At 43.4% G+C, this 25039-nt stretch overlaps 1 protein-coding gene across 1 annotated transcript in view; it reads left to right on the top strand.

The window, feature by feature from the left end:
• The first annotated feature begins 7068 nt into the window (after positions 1–7068).
• The window catches only part of tecta (tectorin alpha), a 28055-nt gene continuing 10084 nt past the window's right edge, over positions 7069–25039 (top strand). Inside the window, exons 1-15 of the mRNA XM_023962803.1 lie at positions 7069–7132; positions 7215–7354; positions 7432–7719; positions 8755–8892; positions 9001–9166; positions 9283–9695; positions 9887–10457; positions 10847–11457; positions 11530–12100; positions 13518–14146; positions 14716–15373; positions 19650–19849; positions 20406–20786; positions 23817–24103; positions 24589–24869. Of these exons, the coding sequence (XP_023818571.1) occupies positions 7069–7132; positions 7215–7354; positions 7432–7719; positions 8755–8892; positions 9001–9166; positions 9283–9695; positions 9887–10457; positions 10847–11457; positions 11530–12100; positions 13518–14146; positions 14716–15373; positions 19650–19849; positions 20406–20786; positions 23817–24103; positions 24589–24869 (5398 nt within the window). The remainder of the gene's footprint in view (positions 7133–7214; positions 7355–7431; positions 7720–8754; positions 8893–9000; positions 9167–9282; positions 9696–9886; positions 10458–10846; positions 11458–11529; positions 12101–13517; positions 14147–14715; positions 15374–19649; positions 19850–20405; positions 20787–23816; positions 24104–24588; positions 24870–25039) is intronic.

Below are 25039 nucleotides of genomic sequence, written 5' to 3' on the forward strand. Positions count from 1 at the left end.
TAACAGAGTTTGTTTAACCCTGAAGAACCCAAGAACAATTTTCTTCTGGGCCGTTAAAGTTAATTCAGCTTTGTTTGTTTTTTTGTGTATGTTGGGTAGCAGCAATTATCGGCAGGCAAAGAAAAATAACCAACAAAAAAAACGACGAAAACATCGCATTTGTGACGTAGAAAAAAATTCACTGGGCGGGCCACAAGCTCCCTGCTCTGAGCTCTCAACGGAGAGGGGAAGGGGGGCGGAGTTGCTCAGTGCCAACAGTCCCTCACACAACTCAGGGATCAATTGCTGAGTTTAGCCGCAAGAGTTCATGTCCTAGAAAACGACACATTTATTTTGGCTAAAACAGCGTAATCATAGTTAAAAATCGTCTGAGAAGGCTTTGAAAATAGATCACAAGGCGGTTAGATTGGGACTCTAACACGCTTCAAATGAATCCAGAGAGTTCAGTCCCCTGAGTTTCAATTTACAAGCTGGCGTGTAAGAAAGCAGAAGCTCCATCATTTCCCATCATCTTCTGTGTCACTGATGAACGCTGATGAAATCAGATAAATGGCCGTCTCTCGGCCTCCTTCGTCACCATGCTCTGCGTTTCCTGAAACTAAAGCTTTAAACCAGAAAGCCTCCGTCTTTCACACAACAAGACGTGGGAGGTATAAATGCAGCGTCTTGGTGTTGCTTAATGGAACTCCGTTGCCCCGGGTCCTCAACTCTTTCACACGTCCTGCCCCTCGCCGCTCCGGTTACCTCCACTGTCCGCTCGTAACAAAAACTGGCCTGATTGCCCTCCCCTCCCCTCTTTCAAAGACCCCATCTCTCCTGCATCCACTTGAGATTTCGGGCTCCACTATCTCCCCACATCTATGGAAATGAAGTGTCTCATAAAAGCCAGATCTACCCCTGGGTACCAAATGGCTTTGTGTAGTTACGAAAGAGGGGCGTCCTTAAAGGCGTCCACAGTGACTCATGTTAATGCTGTAACCCAAAGCGCCACGGCTCCTCAAAAACCAGCTTTCAGGCTGCGCCGCTCTGTGATGGCGGCGTCCACCGCCACACAACACATCCCTTTCCACGTCCTTTCCACCGTCACTCTGCCTCACAACCCAAATGCAGAGCAGCAGGGGTTCGTTGGAAATTCCCCTCGGCAACCCCCACCTCCCTTCTGTCTCGGAGAGTTCTCTGTTTACACGCTTTCCCGTCCCCCAAGCTAACATTAGCGTTGCAACAAAAATGGTGAGCAGTATTGGAGCTCCTCCAGCCGCACAGATCGAGATTCCAGCTCAGACGAGGAAAACGCAGACTTACGAGGATCTTATTTGTCTGTAGATCGATGCATCAGAATGGAGCAGAGCAGGAAGCTTGTGCGTGTTTTCTACGTCACAAATACGACCGTTTTCAAACGCCATTTTGTCGTCTGCTTCTGGTGCACGTAATTTGATTAAAGAAAAAGTCAGAAATGCAATGTTATCTCCTTTTGAAATGGTCTCCATCGGAAAAACGTTCCAGGAACATGTTAAGAAACACCATTTTCATCCGGGTGGGCCTTGTTCTAAAATGAAAGTTCTAAATATTCAAAATTTCTTGTTTTGAAGACGTTTTGCTGCTTCTTCGGTTCTGTCCAACTGGTGTTGAGCTAGACCAGGGCTGCTTAATCTACCACCCTGACTGTTTTCCAGATCTCCAAGTCCTGCTAGCTGCTGATGAGCTGAATCAGATGTCTCCACATTCTGATTGAATGAACACACCTGGTCCAGGTAATCAGCTGCAAGCAGTGCAGGGAGAGCTGGAAAACAGGCAGGGTGGTAGATCTCCAGAGCCAGGAATGAGCAGCACTGAGCTAGACGTCTATTTCCTCCTCGCTGGAATTTCATTCCTTTCATGGGCAACAAAATCCTCTAACGACGAGTCGTTGACTCCTTGGCGCTGAGTTTCAACACCTGTCCTGGGATAATGGTGCCTATTGTCATGCTGAGTGTGTTAGTGATATCAAAACAGGATTGTAGGTTTTTTTCTGGGTCCACCCCCTCCATTCAATGATGGAATTTTTATTCTTTACAAAGATGGCTTCCTTGACTCCTCTCCCTTAAACCAGCAACCTTCCCCAGACAGAATGTGGACCTCACTGTCCTTGAAGGAATGTCCTTCATCCTTAAAGTAGACGTGGACGTCTGACTCTGGTCCACTGGAATTGGGCCCCCTGTGTTGGCTAGTTCGTTTGTGCCGTGGCTGCTTAGTTTCCCCAATGTACAAGTCATTACATTCCTGACTACACTTCCCAGCATTCACCACGTCGCTCAGTTTGTGTCTGGGCGTCCCAGCGCAACAATCACGCACAGTTCATGTTCTACGCTGATTGACTGAGTCAACCACGCAAAAGTGTTCTTTGCGTGGTTGACTCGTACTTCTTCCGTGGTTTTAACGTGGTTCATTCGTGTTACATCTGTGAAAGTTTCACACTTCTCTCACTTTTTCCACGTGTGACCAATTTTTATCCTTGCAATTTGCGCCAAATGTTCATATGGGCTGTAGGACACGGCCGCTCCTCTCTATGACCCTCCACAGACCCGGACAACCCGAATACCTGCTTCACCTGTACAGGTGAACTCCCCATGTGACGAGGCAGGTTTCAACCTCATACAGAGTCCATTCACTTTACATTCGTGTTTGTTTTTTTTATCAACTGCTGCCCAAAATGGCAAATGAGTGACCAGGAAGGCCCCATCAGATGCGTCAGCTCCCTACAAGCCTCCGTGCTTCTCCACCAAAGACATAGTTTGTCATCGTTTGGCGCTCCGCTGGGCCGAACGACAGATGCCCGCTGAAAAGACTCGCATTCATGTCTCATGAGAGTCCCTTTGTACAAAAACATTCCTCCTCCGGCGCATTTTAACCACCTCCACAGACAGGCCTTCTCTTTTATTTTGCTGTTTCCAGGCTTCCCCACTCCTCTTTTTACACCTTGTTCGATTTCCACTCCCCCTTCCACCTCAGATTCCTATGCTAGCCCTCCCCTTGCCTCCCCCCTACCCCGACCCTCTACCTCCAAAGCCTGATCTCAGATTAAGTTGAACACTATCCCTGCTAAAGTTTGCACCTGCTTTTTATTTTAGGGCAGAACTCCATTCCATTTACCTCCCATTTTAGACACAAAGTTGACATTTTATTTATTTCTGCTGTTGATCCTGTGGAAATAAAAGCCCTGCCAGGAGATATCTCAACTTTCCATCCCTTTTCCATCTCTGTGGATGGTCCTCAGCTGGATGGGGCTCTGCTGTGAGGAAACTGCTAAGCTGTAAAGGTTTTAATGCTGCAATTCTGAGGGCAGGTGAGTACAAATGAAAAATAAATAAATAAGGGAATGTATGATTGGAATGGAGGGATGCTTTTGAAGCAAAAAGGCAAATTTTGAAAAAGAAATTTGTTTCAAATAAATAGTTTTTTTTGTGACAAAACCATATTTCCTTTTCTTTTGTGTTTATTTTTTCATGTTTCATGCTTTCATTTTAGCCAAAATATGGAAACGACTATCCTTATTTGGCATTTACAGCACCAAGAATGACACATTTGATTCTCAGGAATCACAGCAACAGAAACATTAAATTTAACATCCGAACACCATCTGCCTGGTTGAATTGTTTTGCTTCAATTCAGATTCTGAAAGCAGACTAACAGTCTTATCTTAACGCCATGTTGAGCAGCGTGAATCAAACGAGCAGTTGTGTTAATCTTTCTGCTGACAGTGTGTGATGAAGGCTCTGTGACGAGGCAGCACAGGTCTCTCAGCAGTGCCCACTTACGTTGGCACACCTGTGCAAAATTTAACCTGCAGAGAACTCACGCATTCGAGAGATGACAGGTTATTTCACTGATATGGCATTCTCACATACAAGACGTCACCTTAAGTCAGTCAGATAACAGAAAAACCACAATGTATAAGGTTTACTGATTTCCTTCAACATTCGTCTTCATGAAACACGTTCTTTTTCTCGTCACAAACATGTTTGTCTTCCGCTGCTGATGTTTAACGGACAACATGTCTGATCCATCTGATCCATCTAACTCAACACCCTGAACTCTTAGATTTTACATTTGTTTTTTTTTGGAAAAACTCCCGAAAAACCTAAAATGGGATAAAGCACCAACTGTAAAATGAAAAAGAAATTATTCAAGACTAGAGTCATAACTATGAACTCAACTTGGCAGACACCAAAGATAACCGCGTGACCGCAAACGCAGTATCTTGAATCCAGTAGAGAAAAGATGGTTAGCTGATGTTAAATTACTGTTTTTGTGCATCCATAAATAAACTGATCACAAAAACGTTGATCATAACAGGTGAATCAGTCCAATCTTTTTTCCATAACAGATGTTTTGTGATATGTAGCCATCAGAGCAGGCATGTCCAAAGTCCGGCCATGGGCCAAATGTGGCTCCCATTGAAACTTCCACAGGCTCGAGTCAGAAAATAGTTAAGTAAGGGTTAATGGCCGACGAAGTGTGCGGTTATTACTTTTTAACGCACGCCGTGGAAGCCTGAACCGTCTGACGCGAAGCAGGTTAAAAACCAGGTTTCAGTCCTTAATTCTTGGAGTTTTTTTTCGATTTGGATCGCTTTTCTCACAAAAAGCGGACTATATGTTATATCAGGTTTTAATGCATACCCAGCAGCCAATCAGAATCGAGTATTCAACGGGACGATGGTACAATAGGCGTTAATAGATTAACTGTGAGTATGATTTTTTCTTTTCTTATCATGATTGTCAAAAATCCATTGTACGGCGTTGTAAACTTGTGGCGATGCCGTCGCCGGAGCCTTCTATTACACTTTCTAACTAAAGTGTCAACTGTAAATAGTAAAAAGAAAAGTTGACAGGAAGAGCCACCAGGACAACAGGAAATTGGGTTGTTTTTTTGTGTGAAAAACAAAATAATTGTGTCTTTGGTTTATTTATTAAATGTATTTACTATACAATTATTTATCATTCAAATTTGGAAGTTTACAGCGAGCATTTAATAGTGAATAATGTGTGACATTTCATGTAAACTTCAATTTATCGGTTATGGAAGTTTTATTTTTTTTATTTCCTGTCTTCAGTTAAGACATTTACTGTAGTTTTGGGAAAAATGTATTTAGACATATTTCTGTTCTATGTGAAGAAACAAAGTATCCCACTGTAATAGAATTTTCATAAATTAATTAATTTGCATTTAATGTTATGCTAAGGCTTCAAAGATCGCAGACATTTGTACTTTAAATCTTTGCAAAAAGGTTGCATCAGAGACGTATGTCTCCTCTGGCAAAGGTCGTGTCACACAGCTACCTACATTTTGCGCATATTGTTTGAATGAAAATGGGTCGTATGCAGGGGCGAATGTTGATTTTTGTTTAGACCAGTACTATAAGAAGTTTCATCAATGTAAATTTTTATAATGGCAGTAAATGCAGATTAGGGGTGTTATGATTAATCGATTGATTGATTTATCCAACCAAATTGATTTGTCTGCTTCAAGTTGTTAATTGAATCAAATCAAACTGTACCATTAAAGAAACATTTCAAAACGAAATCAATTGATAATAATCAATCTTGGAGAAAAACCATTTGATTGAGACACGGTAGTTTTATTTTACTATAACGTAAAAACGACCAAATGCATCACAGCGGAAAACATGCATGATGCATGATGCAAAAACGGATCAGTCCATCATTCCAGTCCAATGTGTGGAAAACACTTTGAATTATGTTCCTTTTGGATTTTTTTGGATATGGAAAACAACAGTGGGCTGAACTCTAGGAATCTAAAATGTGAATGGATTTTACATTCATTCTTGTTTACTTAAAGAACTGATCCATCCAGCCAATGGCTGCAGCTACAACGGCAGACAAGTAAACAAACGGACATCTGCGCCCATTGACAAATGATGAACGAAACACTTATGAAAAGCGCTCAGTCATGTTCAGGTTTATCTCCAGGCTAAATGCTTCAGAGAACACTCTCGTCTTGGCTATAAGTAACATTATATTTAGTGCCATATGCTTCCAGTCAAATGCATGGAAACACTGGAGAGACTGTCTTTTTATTTGTTCTTGTACATAATGTTTATAGTGTATAATGTTTTTTTTAGTCTTTTTTTTAACTATTGTAATTTTTTGTGTACTGCTTCTTAACTTGTGTATTCTTGACACTGTACTTTTTTAATATACTGGGTCTGTGTACTCCTTTTTATTGATTTGGACTATGAGTCTGTACTAAATTCTATCTATTTATATCACGCATGTATCATGAAAAAACAAAATTTCATGCGTGGAAAATGCACGAAATATATGTCGGGGCTGTGTGACACGGCCTTTAAATGACATCTAAAGCCCCTTCCTCAGATTTCCATCAGTTGGTCATAAATGCAAATTTAAGGAGTAAAAACCAACAATGAAGATTTTGATTTTATACAATTAATTAGACAATTAGGTTTAAAATGATCTTCAAATGGACAGAAAGGTGGCTGTGCATTCACCTTTACCAATGGGAACGCTGCCAAACTCAACACAGACTGGTCCTGAATGACCTAGGACCTCGGCAACTGAAGCCTTCTCGTTTAAAGCCATTAGTGCCCTGCTGTTTACACTCATGTCCCTGTAACCAACAAAGCATGGATGGTCCCAAACAAAAGTTGTAATGAGGTCCTAAGCAGCCTTACAACTTCATGCACCGACTCGCTGGAGCAGAGCAGGCCGGTCTGTTCCGCTGCAAAAGTACAGAGCCACAAAAAGGTTCATGGGCACCTGTTTTTGGCTCGGATGGGACTGTAAGCAAATGTGATCCTGATGCATTGTTCTCATCTGCATAATGGGCTCTTTTCATGGATCCCCCTGGGAGACTTGGGAGCCTGATCTTAAAGAAGTTACTAGGTTCTGGTTGGATGGTTCTCCTTCCTCTCAGCTTTGTTTAACAATGTTGTTATGAGAACTTTCCCTATGACTTAACATCTTTCGCCACTTTTTCAATGGTTTTAAGGATACCCAATGCAGATTAGGTAACAGGAGTTTGATCTGATCTCTTTCCCTGTTTTTCAGAATGGTCAGGTCATGCTGTCCAGTCATTCTGGTTCATCTCTTCAGCTACTTTGTAGGGACAAGAGGTAGAAAGCATTTAGTACTGATCTTTCTTCACAACTTCCTGGTAAAGTTAATGGACTGTTTTTATTTATAACCCTTCTGCAGCCATCACCCAGGACATCCTGTATCCATATGGACCTGGTTATAGAGATCTAGAAACCCCCAAGATGGATGATGGGAGTTCTCCAGAAATTACTCTACTTATTCCCTTCATTTTTTTTAATGTGCCTTATCGATCCATCTATGTGAGCTATCATTACAGAGCAACACCTCGAACTGACGCGTGCGATTTTAAAGGTTTAAAACCTTTTTCTGCTCACAGGTCAACAACAATGGGGTCATCTCTTTTAATGTGCAAGTCAGCCAGTTCACGCCAGAGGCTTTCCCGCTGAGCGACAGCCGCTCCTTTATCGCGCCACTTTGGGCAGATGTACACAACGGGATCCGTGGCGACGTGTACTACAGAGAGACCGCCGATCCGGAAATACTGGAGAGGGCAACACAAGATGTCAGGAAACACTTCAAAAACATGCCCAGCTTTACGGCCACATGGGTCTTCATCGCAACATGGCACCAAGTCACCTTCTATGGAGGAAGTCAGACAACTCCGGTAACATCCAAAATCTATACTCTGGGTAATGTTGCAATATAGACTACAGCCCGTTCAATTGTTGCATTATTATTAGATCTTGGTAGTGCATAGAAATATACATATAGCTTTCACGGAATTGGACTTTAGGCCTCAGAAGGAAATTTACATCAACTCTAGAGAAGGAGGTCAACCAAAGATTTTTGTTTGAACATCTTTCATCACATAGACCAGATAAGTTGGGGGTCCTTACTTGTTTGTTTCACATGAAAACTTAAATACACAAGAGATTTATAATTTTGTGACTTGTTAAAGTGCAACCAAACATTTGTATTCATAGAAAACCCCCAGGGCTGCACAGTGGTGCAGGGGTTGGCGCTCTCGCCTTGCAGCAAGACGGTCCTAGTTTGAATCACGGATAGGTCCTCTCTGTGTGCAGTTTGCATTTTCTCCCCGTCCATCTTCTAATTGGCTGGACGCACCTGAACTAGGTAATAAATCATGAGTAGGGCTTGGATATCTGGAAATCCTGTTTCTAAATTGCCCCGAGGTGTAAGTGTGGCTCTGAATCAGAATGACAACCTGTTCTGGGTGTACCCCACCTTCTTCATGCTGGGTTGCCTTCAGCAATCCCTTGACCCCGAAAGGGATTCAGCGAGTTTTGACAATGAATAGATGGGTGGAAGGAATCAGCCATTTTTGTTTTCTCCGATAATTTACCTATTTTTAAAATAACAAGATCATTCCAGTTATTGTGTTGTAGTTGTTGACCTTTCGGCACATCCTATCGAGGGCCCCGAGGTGAATCAGGTTTCACTGATTCGCACAAGGTGATTTGGCAGAGTTTTTTATGGCGGATGTCCTTCCTGACACAACCCTGTATTCTATCCGGGCTGGGGATCTGCACAGGGGGACCCAGACTTGATCCAACTTGTGGTTACAGAGTTAAGCTGTAGTGCGAAAAGTTATTCCAGTTATCATCAATGTGTATGATCTCAGATTTTAGCTTTGAATGTTCCTGTCTATGACAGATTGACATTATCGTTGGATTAACAGGTGAACACATTCCAGACTGTGCTAATCTCTGATGGCGTGGCGTTCTTCAGTATGTTCAACTACGGACAGATAACATGGAGTACAGGAACAGCTAGTGGTGGGGATCCTTTGACAGGACTGGGTGGGACAACAGCTCAGGTATTCTTACAGAGCCCACAAGAATATTTCAAATGTACAGTACTTCTGTTCAAGACCATACACAGAGAGAACCATATTTTACATTGTTTACACCTTCCCCCTCTTTAGTCAGGCTTCAATGGTGGAGATATCAATCACTTCTTCAACCTGCCTGGATCCCGGTCAAATGATGTGGTCAACATTGAGCAGACAACCAACGTAAATATTCCTGGCCGCTGGTTCTTCCGCATAGACACTGAACTGATCGATCCAGCCAATGGCTGCAGCTACAACGGCAAGTTCATAAAAACGAAACGTACCCATTTCTGTTCCCTTTTTTTGTGCCCAGCCAGAACAAAACCGGCACATCAGGCTCTCCATTTTTTTATGTCTTTTGCTCACCTTCTGTAGGGCGTTTCTACAGACGTGGGGAGATCTTCTGGATGTCTGATCAGTGCTCACAGCGCTGCCGCTGCCTGGACATTAACAATGAGGTGCAGTGCCTAGAGGCTCCCTGTGGCCAGTTCGAGACCTGCGAGCAGCAGGATGGGGCCTTTTACTGCCAACCTACCCGCACCAGCACTTGTGTGGTATTTGGGGACCCCCATTATCATACCTTTGATGGCTTCCTCTATCATTTCCAAGGCACCTGCTCCTACCTGCTGGCTAGGCCCTGCTGGGAGATGGCAGGAATGCCCTTCTTCAGTGTTGAAGCGAAAAATGAGAACCGTGGGTCAGCCACTGTTTCTTGGCTCAGGGATGTTACAGTGGAGGTGTATGGTCACAGAGTCATGATACCCAAAGGTAGTTTGGGGTCAGTCCAGGTAAAAAACCTTCATGAGCACAAATAATGATCTCATTTCAATATGCAATTCTTGATAGAAATCAGCATGAATGAACACATTTTTGAAAAGTGCAGTTCGTGAAAGTAGTTCTGGACCAAAGTCTATAACTTTAGTTTTTTTTTTTTTTTTTTACTTAATTCTCCCAATGTCTACCTTTATTGTCTTTTTAGGTGGATGGCTTAAAGAAGACTTTACCAGTTCAACTTCAGCTTGGGGCTGTAAGGGTGTACCAGTCTGGAGTTGCTATTGCTTTAGAAACAGACTTTGGACTCTTGGTCACCTATGACGGTCAGCACTACGCATCCATCTCTCTACCAAGCTCCTACTTCAACAACACTTGTGGTCTTTGTGGAAACTATAACGACGACCCCGCTGACGATCCTGTACTTCCTGACGGCTCCATGGCAGAGAACTTGGCAGAGCTGGGAGGCAGCTGGCGGGCGGAGGACACAGACTGGAGGTGTACCGACGGCTGCATCGAGAACTGCAGCATGTGTGACCCTGCGACAGAAGCCTTTTATTTTCGGTCAGACTACTGTGGACTCATCAACAAAACCGACGGTCCGTTTCGAGACTGCAGAGCTGTAGTGGACCCCACAGCCTTTGTATACAGCTGTGTATACGACATGTGCAGCAACAGGGATAACATGACCACTCTGTGTCAAGCTATCCAAGCCTATGCTCTTGCTTGTCAGGCTCTTGGTGTCACCATTCGACCATGGAGAACTCGCACCTTCTGTGGTGAGATTCAAGATTCATACATTTAAACTTAAGCCGAATCCGAATTCTTCCCCTACCCCTACGGCTTCTCCCTACCCCTTCATTTAGCCCTCCAAACGGAAAGTTATGGAAAAATTGTCTTTTCTAATTCGGACATCACCCCCACTTGATTGCGTCATCAATAGTCACCGCTCATCTGTGTTAGATCAGAGCTGCCAGCGAAAATGCAATACCAACATCATTTTTATGACTTTAAAACAAAAAGTCATTACCTTATCCCTATCCCTCCAAATGTCCCTACAGTTGGAGGGATAGGGAGAAGCTGGAGGGGTAGGGGGAACATTCTGATTCACCTTTACTGTAGGCAACCTTAAATTTATGCCTAATCTGAGATTATTTTTCTTCCTTAGCATTTCCGTGCCCAGAGTTCAGCCACTATGAAGTGTGCACAAGTGCGTGCCCAGCCTCCTGCTCCGATCTCACTGCTCCTTTGTACTGCGCTCACCCCTGCACCGAAGGCTGCCAGTGTGACACCGGCTATGTTCTGAGTGGCAGTCGCTGTGTACAGCCCGATGACTGTGGCTGTGAGCATAACAACTTATATTACCCCCTCAATGGTACGTTCTGGGCCAGCCACAGTGGCGAGGAAGGGGACTGTGCCCTCCGCTGCACCTGTGGATTGGCTGGGGAAGTTTCCTGTTTCAATGAGTCCTGTAAAGAGGGTGAGGTGTGTGTGGCTGAGCTTGGTTTGATGGGTTGCTACCCTCGGAGAGAGGGGGTATGCTCAGTCACTCAGAACTCTGTGACATCCTCTTTTGATGGCACCTTCCTGCTGTTCCCGGATGACAGCTCATTCTACCTGCTGAAGCTTTGTGGACCTATCCCGGCTAATGCTTCCATGGTGGAGGTGAAGATAGGAAGGCGACTTATGAACAAAGGCCCCTCCTGGAAAAGACCTGTTATCGTTACGGTAGCTCACCTTGAGGCCCAGATGGGAGGATCTGATTTTGATACGGTGAAGGTCAGTATTTTGTCATCTTGTTGGTTGTTTTGTCCAGTAAATACTCCTAAATTGCACATTTTTGGGGTTTAGGTCAATGGAGAGCCAGTGGTGCTTCCGTATGTCCATCCAATGGAGACGATGATGATCTATAAGGCGCCTGGAAATGCTACTGTGGTGGAGTCTCGGGGTCTACTTCGAGTCCACTACACGCGTCAAGGCTTCCTCAACATATCCCTTTCAACCATCTTCTACAACGTCACATGTGGTCTTTGTGGTGTCTTCAACAGCAATGCCACTGACGATCTGCGCCTTCCCAACGGACGCTTGGCAGAATCTACTGAACAGTTCACGGAGGGCTGGAGGTCCATTACCGATGAACTCACCTGCAACGGGGATTGCGATGACCTTTATCGCATGTGCACCGACCTCCGTCTTTACCAGAGCCCGTGGATGTGTGGCAACATTAACGACCCAGGGAATAGCTCTTTTCTGGCATGCCACACGATGGTCAATCCTTCCCCCTTCTTCAGGAACTGCTTGTACAACATGTGTGTGAAAGAGGGAAACCGCTCGGCCCTTTGCTCGTCACTGCAAGCCTACGCCACGGCCTGTCAGGATGCTCACGTGGGGCTCAGTTCCTGGAGGAGCGCTACTAACTGTCGTGAGTAGACACTGATAAAGGTTATTGAGGTCGTTTCAGGAGTTTGTTGCGCTTCTAAAAGCAATGGGAGCTACAATCCTATGAGGTCCTTCTAAAGTGAATGAGACGCATTGTTTGTAGTCAATGCTTTACTTAGACTTGGTTTAAAACCTTTTTTTGTGCATACTGCCTGCAAACCTTGAAAGCTTATCTTAAATTTGAGTGTCTCCCTGACATTGTTAGTCAAAAAAGCCTACTGTTGCAATACAGTCTTCTTTCATATGTTCTTTTTAGCTTCAGAGGCGATGAGTAACAATTGTTAAACTTAGTTCTGCCCCCCTCACCCCCATTCAGAACAGCGGAGTACTCATATTTGAGAAGAGTCTTGTCCAATGATGTTGGCTTCTGTGTCAAATACATTCCATTGGCATTTTTGCAAAACATAATTTAATGTCTAATTTTTGAAAAACCTCAAAGACCCTCTCCGACAAAAATGTTGTTTTTAATATGCTCTTGTGGCACATCTCTGATGATGGAGGACATATATTTAAAACATTAAGCTCAAAATTGCTTTTCTGCGTATTTCTTTATTCATATTGTGAATCAAGAGCAGACAAAAAAATGCCAATGTAAAAATGGCTTATGTGTTACGTAGAAAATCATAAGCTCCCTGCTCTGCTCCATTCCGATGCATCCACTTGTAGACAAATAGATCCATGTAGGTCTTTGTTTTCCTCGTCTGAGCTGGCATCTGCATCAGAACAGTACGGCTGGATAGCCCCAGTATTGCTCGCCATTTTTGTTTCACCAATAATGTCAGCTCTGAGGAGTTCATTAAAAGACCACTGGGAATGCTTTGAAAATAGATCAAAAGATGATCAGAGTGGAACATTAAGTTAATTAACACATAAACAAAAGCTAAGAAAAATTTATTTTGACAAAACAGGATCTGTATTAGAAATAGGAAAACGGGAAAATTGTATGTATCCGTTTCTGCTTTGCTACAGCCCCCATCCTGTATAGGACAGTGTCTCCCCACCCTGGTCCTTGGGGCACACTGTCCTGCATGTTTCCCATGTAGCCCTACTTATGCACACCTGATTCAGCTCATCATCAAGCACTGCAGAAGCCTGACAATGACAGTCATGAAAGGCGAGTGTGTTTGAGAAGGGTTGGATTTAAAAAATGCAGGACCAGGGTTGGGAAACACTGGTATAGGAAACTACACAAGCTAGTTACTATGGCAACTGCAGACCTAGAAAAACCTGTCCCTCTCCAGGCTCGAACATATTGAATACCAAACATGCTGCATCACCTCATTATTAACAGATTTTAAAGGGCTCATTAGAGTTGAATGAGTTACCACCAGATGCGTTTATTGTGTATTAAAAACCATGAAATTGGTTTTTATGTCTATTTTTCCCCTCTTGTGTTTCAGCTCTCCCCTGCCCAGAGAACAGTCACTTCGACGAGTGCACCAGTGCTTGCCCTCTGACCTGTACCAACTTGGACGAGCCTCAGGAGCCATGCCCTCTGCCATGCCAGGAAGGATGTCGCTGTGAGGACGGCTTTGCGCTGCGGGACGGCCTGTGTGTTGCGCGTAGTGACTGCGGCTGCATGAGCTACGGCCGTCAGCTGGCCACCAATCAGACGTTTTGGACGGACTGGGAGTGCCAGGAGCGCTGCTTCTGCAACGGCTCTGACAACAGCGTGTATTGTCAGTTCGCGCCCTGCGGTCCCGAGGAATACTGTCAGGAGAACGACGGCTTGTACTTCTGTCAGCCTCGCACCGAGGCCTTGTGTGTGGCTGCCGGTTATGGGCATTATCTACCATTTAGCGGCGTGCCCTTTGACCTGCAGAGCTCTTGCACTACCAGGATGGTCACCACCGACTGTGGAAGCGACAGCAGAGAGCCTGCAGTGACAAATGGAGCTTTTCCTGACTTTAAATTGGCAGCTCGCAATGAGGGCAGAGATACAAGCCAAGCGATCTGGGTGAGGGGCTTTGTGCTGCAGGTCTACGGGTTTGAGATGGAAGTGTCTCGAAGTTACAAAAACACGGTCACAGTAAGTACTTGTGTAAAAAAAAAAAGTATTATTTATTATAAACTCTGTAAATGTGTTTTTGTTTTATTTTGAGCATTCTCTGTGAAGGTCACAGTTGAAGCCTTGGTGAAGACGTGTTATTTCTAATCAAGCTGAAGGGTGAATTCCACTTTGATTGGCTTAAGAAGGATCTTATTTCAATGGGAATCTTTTATCAGGCTGGATTTGGCTCAAACGAAACCCCGACCCTGAACGACACCTGGACCAGGTTCACAAACCGACTAAAAGATCTGAGGAGAAATGACACACTCAAACACAAAAATGACTGCACACACACACATGCACACCTTTTTTTCTGCCTCTCTCGCAGTCATTCTTACTTACTAATGAAATTTCTCCATATCTGCGGACGCTCTTTCAGTCGGTCTTAACGGTATCCATTCATCACCTGGGTTTCCCCACATATTTTGAAACGGAGCCAGAAGTCAGCAGGATTAGAAACAAATCCTTAGAAGTGCTGCAAGAATTTGCTCGATGGTGCGTTTCGGTTCTGGAAATAAAAATCTAAAGTGAGTTTTGCTGTTTCTCAGGTCAATAGGGAGCGTTTATATCTACCTCTGAAGCTGGGCCCAGGAAAAGTCAACATCTTCACCCTGGGAGGGCTGCTTATCCTGGAGACAGACTTTGGCCTGAAGGTTGCTTTCGACTGGAACACGCTCCTCCAGGTGACCGTACCCCGAGATCTTTACAACATTACCTGTGGCCTCTGTAAGGGCATGCCCCCACCCCCGTCCACCACATCCACCACCGACTGGGGCAAGAAATGGGCAGAGAGGGACACGTTCTGCCAGGTGGGTTGCGGGAACTCCTGCCCTCACTGCGGCCCAGAAGACAAGAGCGAAGCGAACAACGCCGCTCTGGTGCTCGCCGACTCCAACACGAGTGACGGCCCCGATGAGGATGCCAGCGAAGTGGCTACAGGCATTCGCTTTCATCTCGGAGATGGACTCTACGTGTTTGTGGAGCCCGGCGCAGTGAGGCTGTGTGGACTCATTATAGATCGAGGCGGAGTGTTTGCACGCTGTCACAGCAAGGTGGCGCCAACGTTCTTTTATCAGAGCTGCCTTCAGGACACCTGTTTGGATCAGGGAGCTCAGGATACCATCTGCAACTGGCTGCAGATTTATGCCAGCATCTGTCAGATGGAAGGAGTTCCTCTTACCGGCTGGAGGAGTGACACACCCTGTGGTGAGCTATTTCCCAGCATGCCTTTTTTTTCATACAGCATGTGAGACATCACAACGTAGACAACTGTTTTTAGATTTTACAAAAGTAGATCATGAAAGTGATTGTACATGTACATTTTACCAAATTTTCCAAATGTTTTCAATTCATGATTTAATTTAAAAATTGTGTTGTGGTTCAGTACTCTACATCTTCTAATAGTAACCCCAGTTAAAGTCCAGCCTCTAAATTAATGAACACTTGTTAGACCCGCTGTTTATGAGAGACCGGCATCTATTAAAGACGCGCCATTAGTGAATGATATATGGTATTATTTTTGAACTAACTAGCTTCCTAAGTGCTAGCATGCAAGGTGCTAGCGTACTAGATGCTACTTGTCTGTTCATCCGTCAAAACACACTGAAAATGAAATAAAGCATTATCACATAGAGAGAGAGAGAGAGAGAGATTAATAAATAAATGTTTGTTAGTTATGTTCATTAGTTACATGTTTATTTGAACATTGTTGTTTATGTACTGATGATTAAAAACTACACAGTGAGATGACACAAAGATACATTTGTATTAACAGATGAGGCGTCGTAGGCAGAAAGCATCGACCATCGTATCTCATGATCTGTTAAACCGTGCAATGCAGGGAGCATGGCATTTCCAAAGTGCTGATGGCTCCATACGAAGCGCGTGCTACAGAAAATAACAGCTTCCTAAATTAGCTCGTATTTATCGGGCGAGAACTGCAAAGCCGGTAGCAGGAGGAGACACGCGGGGCGGCTTCAATAAACACTCCGGTTGTCCAGAGTGGTCTTCTGCCGGGGACTTGACGTGCCGCAGAGCAGAAAGCGACTTTCTGATGACAGAGGGTTTGCGCTCAGTGAATTTAAACACTCGTCTGCAGTGGCGTAGGTATAAGAGGATGTCCGATTGGCCATGCTGCATGTCAATCAAGTGCCGTACTTCTCGGTGAGAAATTTGATTGGCTGGTGGAGTTTTTAGAAGTACATTTTTTTTTTTTTATTTATCTCTGCTGCCCTGCGATCTACCCTCATGGCCTTGAAGATCGACCGGTCGATCGCGTGTGTATATATATATACATACATATATACATATATATACATATTTGTGTGTTTGTGTATAGATATGAAACTACTATCTTTGGTTACTAATAGACAATCAGCCATAACATCAAATCAATGTTGAAAAGCTTGTTTTGTGTTTAGTTTTCTATTTTTCCAAATCCCTTGACAAATTTAATAATAGTATTATGTTTAAATGCTGTCATCTGGACTTAGTTTTAAAGTTAGAGGACATTTCACCTCTTATCCAAGAGGCTTTGTCAATTCTGAATCAGCTGGTAAAAGAGCTGGTATATATTAAAACACACTTTTATTTCAGACTCAGATGTGGTCCATAGAAAAAAGATACAAATACAGAATACATAATAAAAAGTAAAAAGATATAAATTAAAAAGAGTATAATCGCTGTATCCAGTGTTTCCTCAGGGCAGAAGTGTAGCGGCATGAGCTTCTTTTGGGATCAGTCAGAGACATAATATGTGTGCTGACGGGGGAGGAGTCAGACCTGAAACTGGATTGTATTGTCAACTTAGGCTACATGATTTCGGGTCGTTAAGAGTCCTTTGCCCTCAGCTGAGTTGGGGAGCCAGTGACTCCCTCCCGAAATTGGTCATCTCTTTCAGATGTTAATGACCCAGGTGGAACTGGTTCGGTTTGTTTGGTTTTTAGAACACTGCCGTAGATGGATGGAAGAATAAACCTGCGACCACCATCCTTATTAAGAGAAGGTTTATCCTTCTTGACAAAGATGGCTTCTTTCACTCCTCGCTCAAACCATCCTTTCTCTCTGGCTAGAATTTGGACTTCACTGTCCTCGAACGAGTGGTTTGTGGCCTTCAGGTGGAGATGCACTGCAGACTCCGGTCCACTTGAGTTGGCTCTGCGATGTTAGTAAAGCCGCTTGTGTAGAGGTTGTTTGGTTTCTCCTATATACTGTTCATTGCAGTTCTTTTTGCAGTAGATAGAGTACACAACATTACTCTCTTTGTAGCTAGGAATTTTGTCCTTTAGATGAACCAGTTTTTGTCTGAGAGTATTAACTGGTTTGAGATGAACTGGGATATTATGATGTCTGAAAATCCTTTTTAGTTTTTCATACAGGCCTGAGATATAAGGAATTGAAATACTCTTCCCTTTCGGCTCTTGTTCCTTCTTGTCTTGTATGTTGGGATCTGGTGAATGCCCAATTGGGATATCCACAGGTTTGGAGGGCTTGACGGAAAAGTTGCTCTTCTTTCTTCTTTCCTTCAGAGCTTGTGGGCACCTCCTGGGCTCTGTGTTGTAATGTCCTGATAACGCCTAGTTTGTGCTGTAAAGGGTGGTTTGAGTCAAATAACAGGTACTGACCTGTGTGAGTACGCTTCTTGTACACTTCAACCTGGAGCTGTCTGTCATCTGCAATGATCACTGCACAGTCTAAAAAGGCTAGGGTGTTCTCCTTTGTGTCTTCCCTGGTGAACTTGATGTTTTTGTCAACTGCGTTGATATGATCCGTGAAAGCCTCCACTTCCTGGATTTTGATCTTTACCCAAGTGTCGTCCACATATCTGAACCAGTGGCTTGGAGTAGTACCTGGGATCGAGTCCAGGGCTCTTGACTTTCTCTCGACTTCTTCCATGTACAAGTTGGCCACAATGGCGAGATTGGAGAGCCCATAGCACAGCCGTGCCTCTGCCTGTAGACGTTTCCCCTGAATTGGAAATATGTGTATTTGAGGCACACTTCCAGCAGTTCGCAGATGTGGTCCGGTGTCAGATTTGCTGTCTTGTAACTTAGAGTCCTGCAGTAATCTCTTCCTCACTAAAATCACTGCCTCGGTGGTGGGAATGCAGTTGAAGAGTGAAGTGACATCATAAGACACCATCGTCTCGTCAGAAACCAGCTGAAGATGCTTGACTTTGTTTGCAAAATCTTGTGAATTCCTGACGTGATGCTCTGTGTTACCAACCAGAGGGGCCAAAATAGTAGCCAGGTGTTTAGCCATGTTGTAAATGATGGCGTCAATCCTGCTGACAATGGGTCTGAGTGATATTCCTTCCTTGTGGATTTTTGGGAGGCCATAGATGCAGGGAATGGTATTACCCGGGTACAGTATGTAAAATAGTGGCTTGTCGATGACTTGATATCTCTCCAGGCTTTGTAGGCAGTCTAACCTTTTTTTTTGTATCCGCTGGTTGGGTCTCTTCTCAGTGCTTCATATGTGGTGGTGTCACTGAGTAGGTTGTAAACTTTGGCTTCACAGTCCACCGCGTTCAGGATCACAGTACATCTCCCCTTATCTGCTGGTAAAATGTTAAAAATGTGGTCCTTCTCCAGAGCTGTCAAGGCCTTTCTTGCATCTGAGGATAATTGGAAGGTGGTGGTTTGGCACTGGACAGTGCAGACAACATTTTGAGCCGTAGTTCTTCAGCTTGAGATCCAGTCAAATTGTTCCTCTTTATGGCCGTTTCTGTGGCTGTGATGAGGTCTACCACAGGGATATGATTGGGTGTAACTGAGAAATTCAGCCCCTTTGATAGTACCTCTTTCTCTGTTTGAGTCAGCTCGAGGTCGGAAATATTCTTTATCCACCTCTCGGTCAATCAGTGCTTTGGTGCGGTTTCCTCTACTCTCCCTGTTGAGCCTCTCCTTAAGGATCTGTTGTTGATTTGTGAGAATCTGAAATTTCTTGATTTGCAGTTGCTTGCTTTTATTGTGTCATGCCAGTTGTGCCGTCTGGGTGAAACCAACAATCTTCTGAAAAACCTCTTCAGTTGCGGCCAAATTGTCCTGTAGATTCTTCATTTTACCTTTCAGGTTGTTGATGATGAAATACGTCTGTCTAATCCTGTCCTTTAAAAGTTGGGTTCTGGCTCTGTACATGATGTTCTCAGCTCGGTGTCCTTTGCCCCTTTGCCCATCTGTAGGCTCTTGGGGATCACGTTGCTTTTTCTGCATCTCATGTTGAACCTGAGGTGGTTCTTGAAGTCCGCCAATTTCTTAGCTGTCTTCTCCAATTCACGTACCAGCTGAAGGGTATCGTTCCCAAAATTAGAAGAAATATGTCTAATTTAACCAACTTTGGCATTTTTCCATCATAACATTAGAGTTTTTTCTAATATTTCTCACACACCTCCTCTACAGTTTTTTATAGCCCCTCCTCAATTGGTTTAAACCATTACATACTTTGTACTTGCCAACCTCTTTGCCTTCTTGCCTACTCCCAGTCCAGAGCTGTCCACCTAACAGCCATTATTCCGCCTGCATGTCGGCCTGCCCGCCGCAGTGCGCCCCCGCCCGTGGCCAGAGGGACTGCAGCTTGGACTGTGTGGAGGGCTGCCAATGCGACCAGGGCTACGTACTGAACGGCAAGAGCTGTATCCTGGCGCAGAACTGCGGCTGCTACACCGACGGCAAATACTACGAGGTCAGTGTGCAGCCACCAGGTCTGAGCGTGTTTTTGTATAAACGTTCACTTTCTGTAACACTTTCAGCACTTTCTCGGGTGAAGAAACTGTACTGTAGTTTGTTGCAGCTGATGGTTTTATTCTTCTTTTGTCCATGACGTCATAAAGTCACAGTAAACTAACAGACAAACAACTTCAATAAAAAGTTTTGACATGACAAACGACACGAACAAAAAACTTTTACTCTCTGGCCACTTTTATCAAAATAGATTTACAAAAATATTCTGATTTGATATTTTTTATTCAATTCCAAAAGCATGTTTCCCTGGTAATGAAAAATTTAACATAAAGGGTTTTTTCAACTAACAAAAAGTGGAACTTTATTAAAAAAAAAAATACAGTAAAATGTTTTTCTGCCATAAAGATGTATAAAAAGACTTAGAGAACAATAGATTTTAAAAATTGAAAACTTGAAATATTTTAAGTGAAATAATACACTGGTGCTCAGTTGGCCCTATTTCCAGTGGTGATATGGTTTCAGTTTTTACTTTAACAAAAGTGCTTCTTGGTTTTCAGCCCAAACAGCTTTTCTGGAACAGCGACTGTTCCAAGCGCTGCCAGTGCATCGGTCGGAACCTGGTTCAGTGCGACCCGAGGCGCTGTAAGACGGAAGAAGAGTGCACCCTGCGCTACGGCGTCCGAGGCTGCTTCGTTCGGCGCCCTCAGAACTGCATCGCCTCGAGCGGCGGGGTTTTCAGGACCTTTGACGGGGCGTCTCTTCGTCTTCCGGCCTCCTGCTCCTTCGTTCTGTCCACCAACTGCCACAAGCTGCCCGACCTCTCCTTCCAGCTCATCGCCAACTTTGACAAATGGAGCACGCCCAACCTCACCACCATTTCCCACGTCTACCTGTACATAAACGAGGAGAACATTCTCATTTCCGGCAGCACCGTCAAGGTAAGATGTTTTTGTTTTTTTTTGGCAAACAAACATCCACAATCTGAACTGGATTTGATTTCAGTTTGACCATATGACCAACAGAAATAGTTGAGGGTTCATTTACTAGAGGTAGCTTCTTCTGGGGGTTTTTAAGTGTGAAATCTGTACTCGCATTCGGAGCATCTGTAGTCCTCCTGAGTTCATTTTGAGGGGGAAAAAATAAAGAGATGCAGAAAAAAAAAAAAAAAAAAAACAATTAGCAGACAACTCTAATAAAAAAAGGAACATAAAGGAAGCATTTGTGGGGGTGGGATTTTCCCCCTTTTTCTGGTGATGCATCACCTCTCAGACGGTGCTTATGTAATGGTTAATGGGCGACGAACTATGCATTATCACTTTTTAATGCATGCCGTGGAAGCCTGAAACATCCGACGCGCGAAGTGCGTTAAAAAGTGATAATGCACACTTCGAAGGCCATTAACCTGCTTATACCATGGTCACTTACAAAAGAAATAAATAGTAACCAGATTTTAGTGCTTAATTCTTGTTTTTTTCCCCAAATTGGATCACTTTTTTCACAAAAAGCGTAACAAATAGTCCGCGTCGCACCGCACCACCGCTGCAGTCAAGATTCTGCGATTTAAAGCAATATATATATATATGCTGATCTTTCCGATGGGTTGAATAAAGCATCAGTTCAGAGAGAGATTTCACCTCTTACTGCTTGTTTTTGTCCAGATGTTGTAGCAAAAGGTTGTTTTAAAGAAGCAGTGATACATAACATTTAAGCTAGTTGACCGGAACTCCTTTTTACCGTGCAGTTATCCTGTGGTATATCACTTTCTAACGCACACCCAGCAGCCAATCAGAATAGAGTATTCACCCAGACCATGGTATAATTTGTGATTTACTTCATGCCACGTAGCTGTAAATAGGATCTGATTTGGTCTTAAAAATCCAATACAAAATATTCCATAAGACCAAAGAAACTTAAATGTAAGAAACCTGGGGCCAAAATTCCATGTCCTTCGTTATTTTTATTGTCTAGAAACACTTTTCCAAACATGAAAAAAATCCACGTGGACCATTCAGTCATTGATTACCAAATCCTGTTCTTTCTAAAAAAAAATTGGTTTTACCATTAACCTAAAACCTTAGAAAGGAACGGAAAATGAGTGGAGCCACAGCTCGATGAGTTATTAACCCACAGAAAAGCTGTCAGACGACAGGTGGTTATCCAGCAACCCTCCCATAATTACGTAACTTAGACTTTCATTTCTATTAAATGAAATTTAAATCTGCTTTTGACAGCTCAGGACAACAATGAAGAAAATCCTAAAGTGAGAGTGGAACTTTCCTGAAAGAGTGCAGCTGGTGGACTCAAACTCACCAATCAATCAATCAATCAAACTTTATTTATGTAGCACTTTTAATATAAAAGAATGACACAGAGTGCTTTGCATTAAAACAAAACAAAATAAATAATATCAAAACAAGATTAAAATAAACAAGCACAAAAAATTAAAAATAGGGCCCCCTTCCCCGTACCTACACAACCCCCCACTTCTTACACATCTCCCACTCCCTAATTGATGGGGAAAGACAATTAGAAAAAACATAATTTCAGTAAGTCATTAGCCAATATATGATCACAAATATTGTATTTTCAGTGTCATGGTAACATTATTTTATCTTGTCTCCACACCTCATATTTATTTTAAAACGGTTCAGTCCGACTGGATCAAACGGTTTGTGACGGACAGGGCCACAGTGTGTGAGGAACAGAAGACATGCCTCAAAAAGTTGAGGATATATATATATATATATATATATATATATATATATATATAGCGCAAACTTTGTCCACGTGTTTTCTCCTCTCCACCAGAAACTTTTTCCCAACGACTCAAAACTATTGCTTCTGTCCAGTTTACCGATTACTCTGCCACTAATAGCCTGTTAAAGTGTCTTCAGTTCTGCTCTTCAGTGGGACCATTCAGCTGTAAGTGAACTCTTGGAAGCGAATCATGATTTACTGATTGGCCTGAATCCCGACAAGCACTTTTGCTTGTTCTTGGTAAACCATTGACCCTTACACTTACCAGACGTTACTTGTGCACGTCATTGATACTGCTTGTAATCCAGTTGAATGAGTCTTTCCACTAAATCTCAGACTGATCCACCGTGTAATCCCAAATCCAAGGAATAGTCCCAGTTTATCCAGGTACTGGTAGGATCTTTGCTCTCTCATTCTCTACCACCTTCGGAGGGGTTTCTCATTTTGACTTTGGGGTTTCCACTCCATATTTTGCACACATGTTCCTGTTAAGTATTCCAGCCACTTATTAAATGTTATAACCCATCTTGTTTGCAATGTTGATACTCTTTATGTTTAGACAAATAAATAGTAAAGGTGTTTTTTAAAGACGATTTAAAGGTGAAGCAAGAAATAATTTTAAAAAAATACAGAAAGAAAGAATGATTTACTGTTAAAACCCCTGGTTCCTTTACTGTTTGACTTGAGGTGTGAAATCAGTTTGTTGGACCTTTTGACAAAGTTAAGGTGAAAAGAATCTCTAAACCAGTCGGAAGACGACGACAACTTTGTCTGCTCATTTTTTTTCCAGCTTTTTTTTCTTGTGTAACGACTTACTAACTTGTTATCACAATATAACTTTTTTGAGATAATAAATAGCAGCTTGTTTTCTTAAAAAGCAGGTTGTGGTTTCATATGGTTAAATTAGGGCAGTTACTTTTTATAAAAGTATTTTTTTATGCTAATTTTGGACCTTTGTTTTTATATATATATATATATATATATACATACATATATATATAAAGTAACTCAGTCCTATAATTTGATATAAATTACTAAAACTCTAAATATTTTTCCCTTCATATTAAATGCTCATGGTGAGTTCCATACATCCAAACCGCATTTGTGTGTGGAATATATGTGACTCAGATATTGTAATTTGTGACGCAAATGAATGGTGTCGAAGCCGTACACATCCTACAGCTTTGGACTCATTCCGGTTCCTTTTCCAGGTCAATGGTACTCCGGTGTCGGTGCCGTTTGTGACGGGGTTGATGACCCGCCTATTCACATCTGAAGGCTTCATAGTCATCGACACCCCGCAGGACATTCAGGTTCGGTACAACCGCTTCAACACTCTGAGCATCACAATGGGCCAGAGACTCCAGAACAAGGTATGCGGCCTTTGTGGGAATTTCAATGGGGACCCCAGTGACGACTACATCACCTCCAGGGGCAAGCCGGCCGTCAGTGCTTTGGAGCTGGCTCAGAGCTGGAAGACCAACGGTATGCAGAACAGGTAGGTGACAGTCAGCCACACCATGGAATCGCAGAGAACAATATACCTCCAGGTAAAGCTTGCTTCTTAGCCCTTGTGCTGTCTTGTGGGGTCCAGATGACCCCACCCCCAACGTTAATGTGCCTCCAAGGCACTAGACAGTGCTCTGAACCTTTTTTCTTCAATGATTTGTGATCTTCACTGGTGTCCATGGATTACATGAAATCTTTCCACCTTTGTCATGGTAGGGGTAACACGTCAATGTAAGGGTGGGGCCATCTGGACCCCACAAGGGTTAAGAGGACATACACACGTAGATGTGAAGCATGCATTTGTACCAGCAGCAAAAGCCTAAAGTCTGTTAAAGTCTAACCCTCCAACATGAGCTGCTAGTTAACTTCCTCCAAATAGCAAATCCCATCTTTGTACGTACCACCTTTATAACAGGAAAAAGAATAAGAAGTCGATAAAGGTCTGATTCGTAGATGTTGCTTTGTCTCCTCTAGCTGCGATGAAACTCAGTTTGTGGCTTTGGCTCAGAGCTGCGACAATGCAGCCGTCCTGGCTCTGCAGGCTGAGGACACCTGTCAGAAGCTCACAGACCTAAAGGGCTTCTTCCAGGCGTGTCACGGTCTGATTGATCCTCAGCCCTTCTACCAGTCCTGCTACCTGGATGGCTGCTACAATCATCGCAAAGCTCAGGTCTGCGGGTCCCTGGCAGCTTATGCCGAGGCCTGCCGGTCTTTGGGGACCCTCACCACCAAGTGGATCACCCAAGAGAACTGCTGTAAGGCCTGTTTGAAAAGCTTTTCCTGTCTCCTCTGCATGGACTCTATCAGCCAAAAGTTTTGGAACACCCCAACCTTTTTTTTTTTTTTCTTTATCGCAAGTTATTCGTTATAAACTGACCAAGTAGATGCTTCAAAAAAAGTAGGCGGAGCCTGCTGGCCCCTAATT

Source organism: Oryzias latipes, chromosome 14 (assembly GCF_002234675.1).
Source record: "Oryzias latipes chromosome 14, ASM223467v1".
NCBI lineage: Eukaryota > Metazoa > Chordata > Actinopteri > Beloniformes > Adrianichthyidae > Oryzias > Oryzias latipes.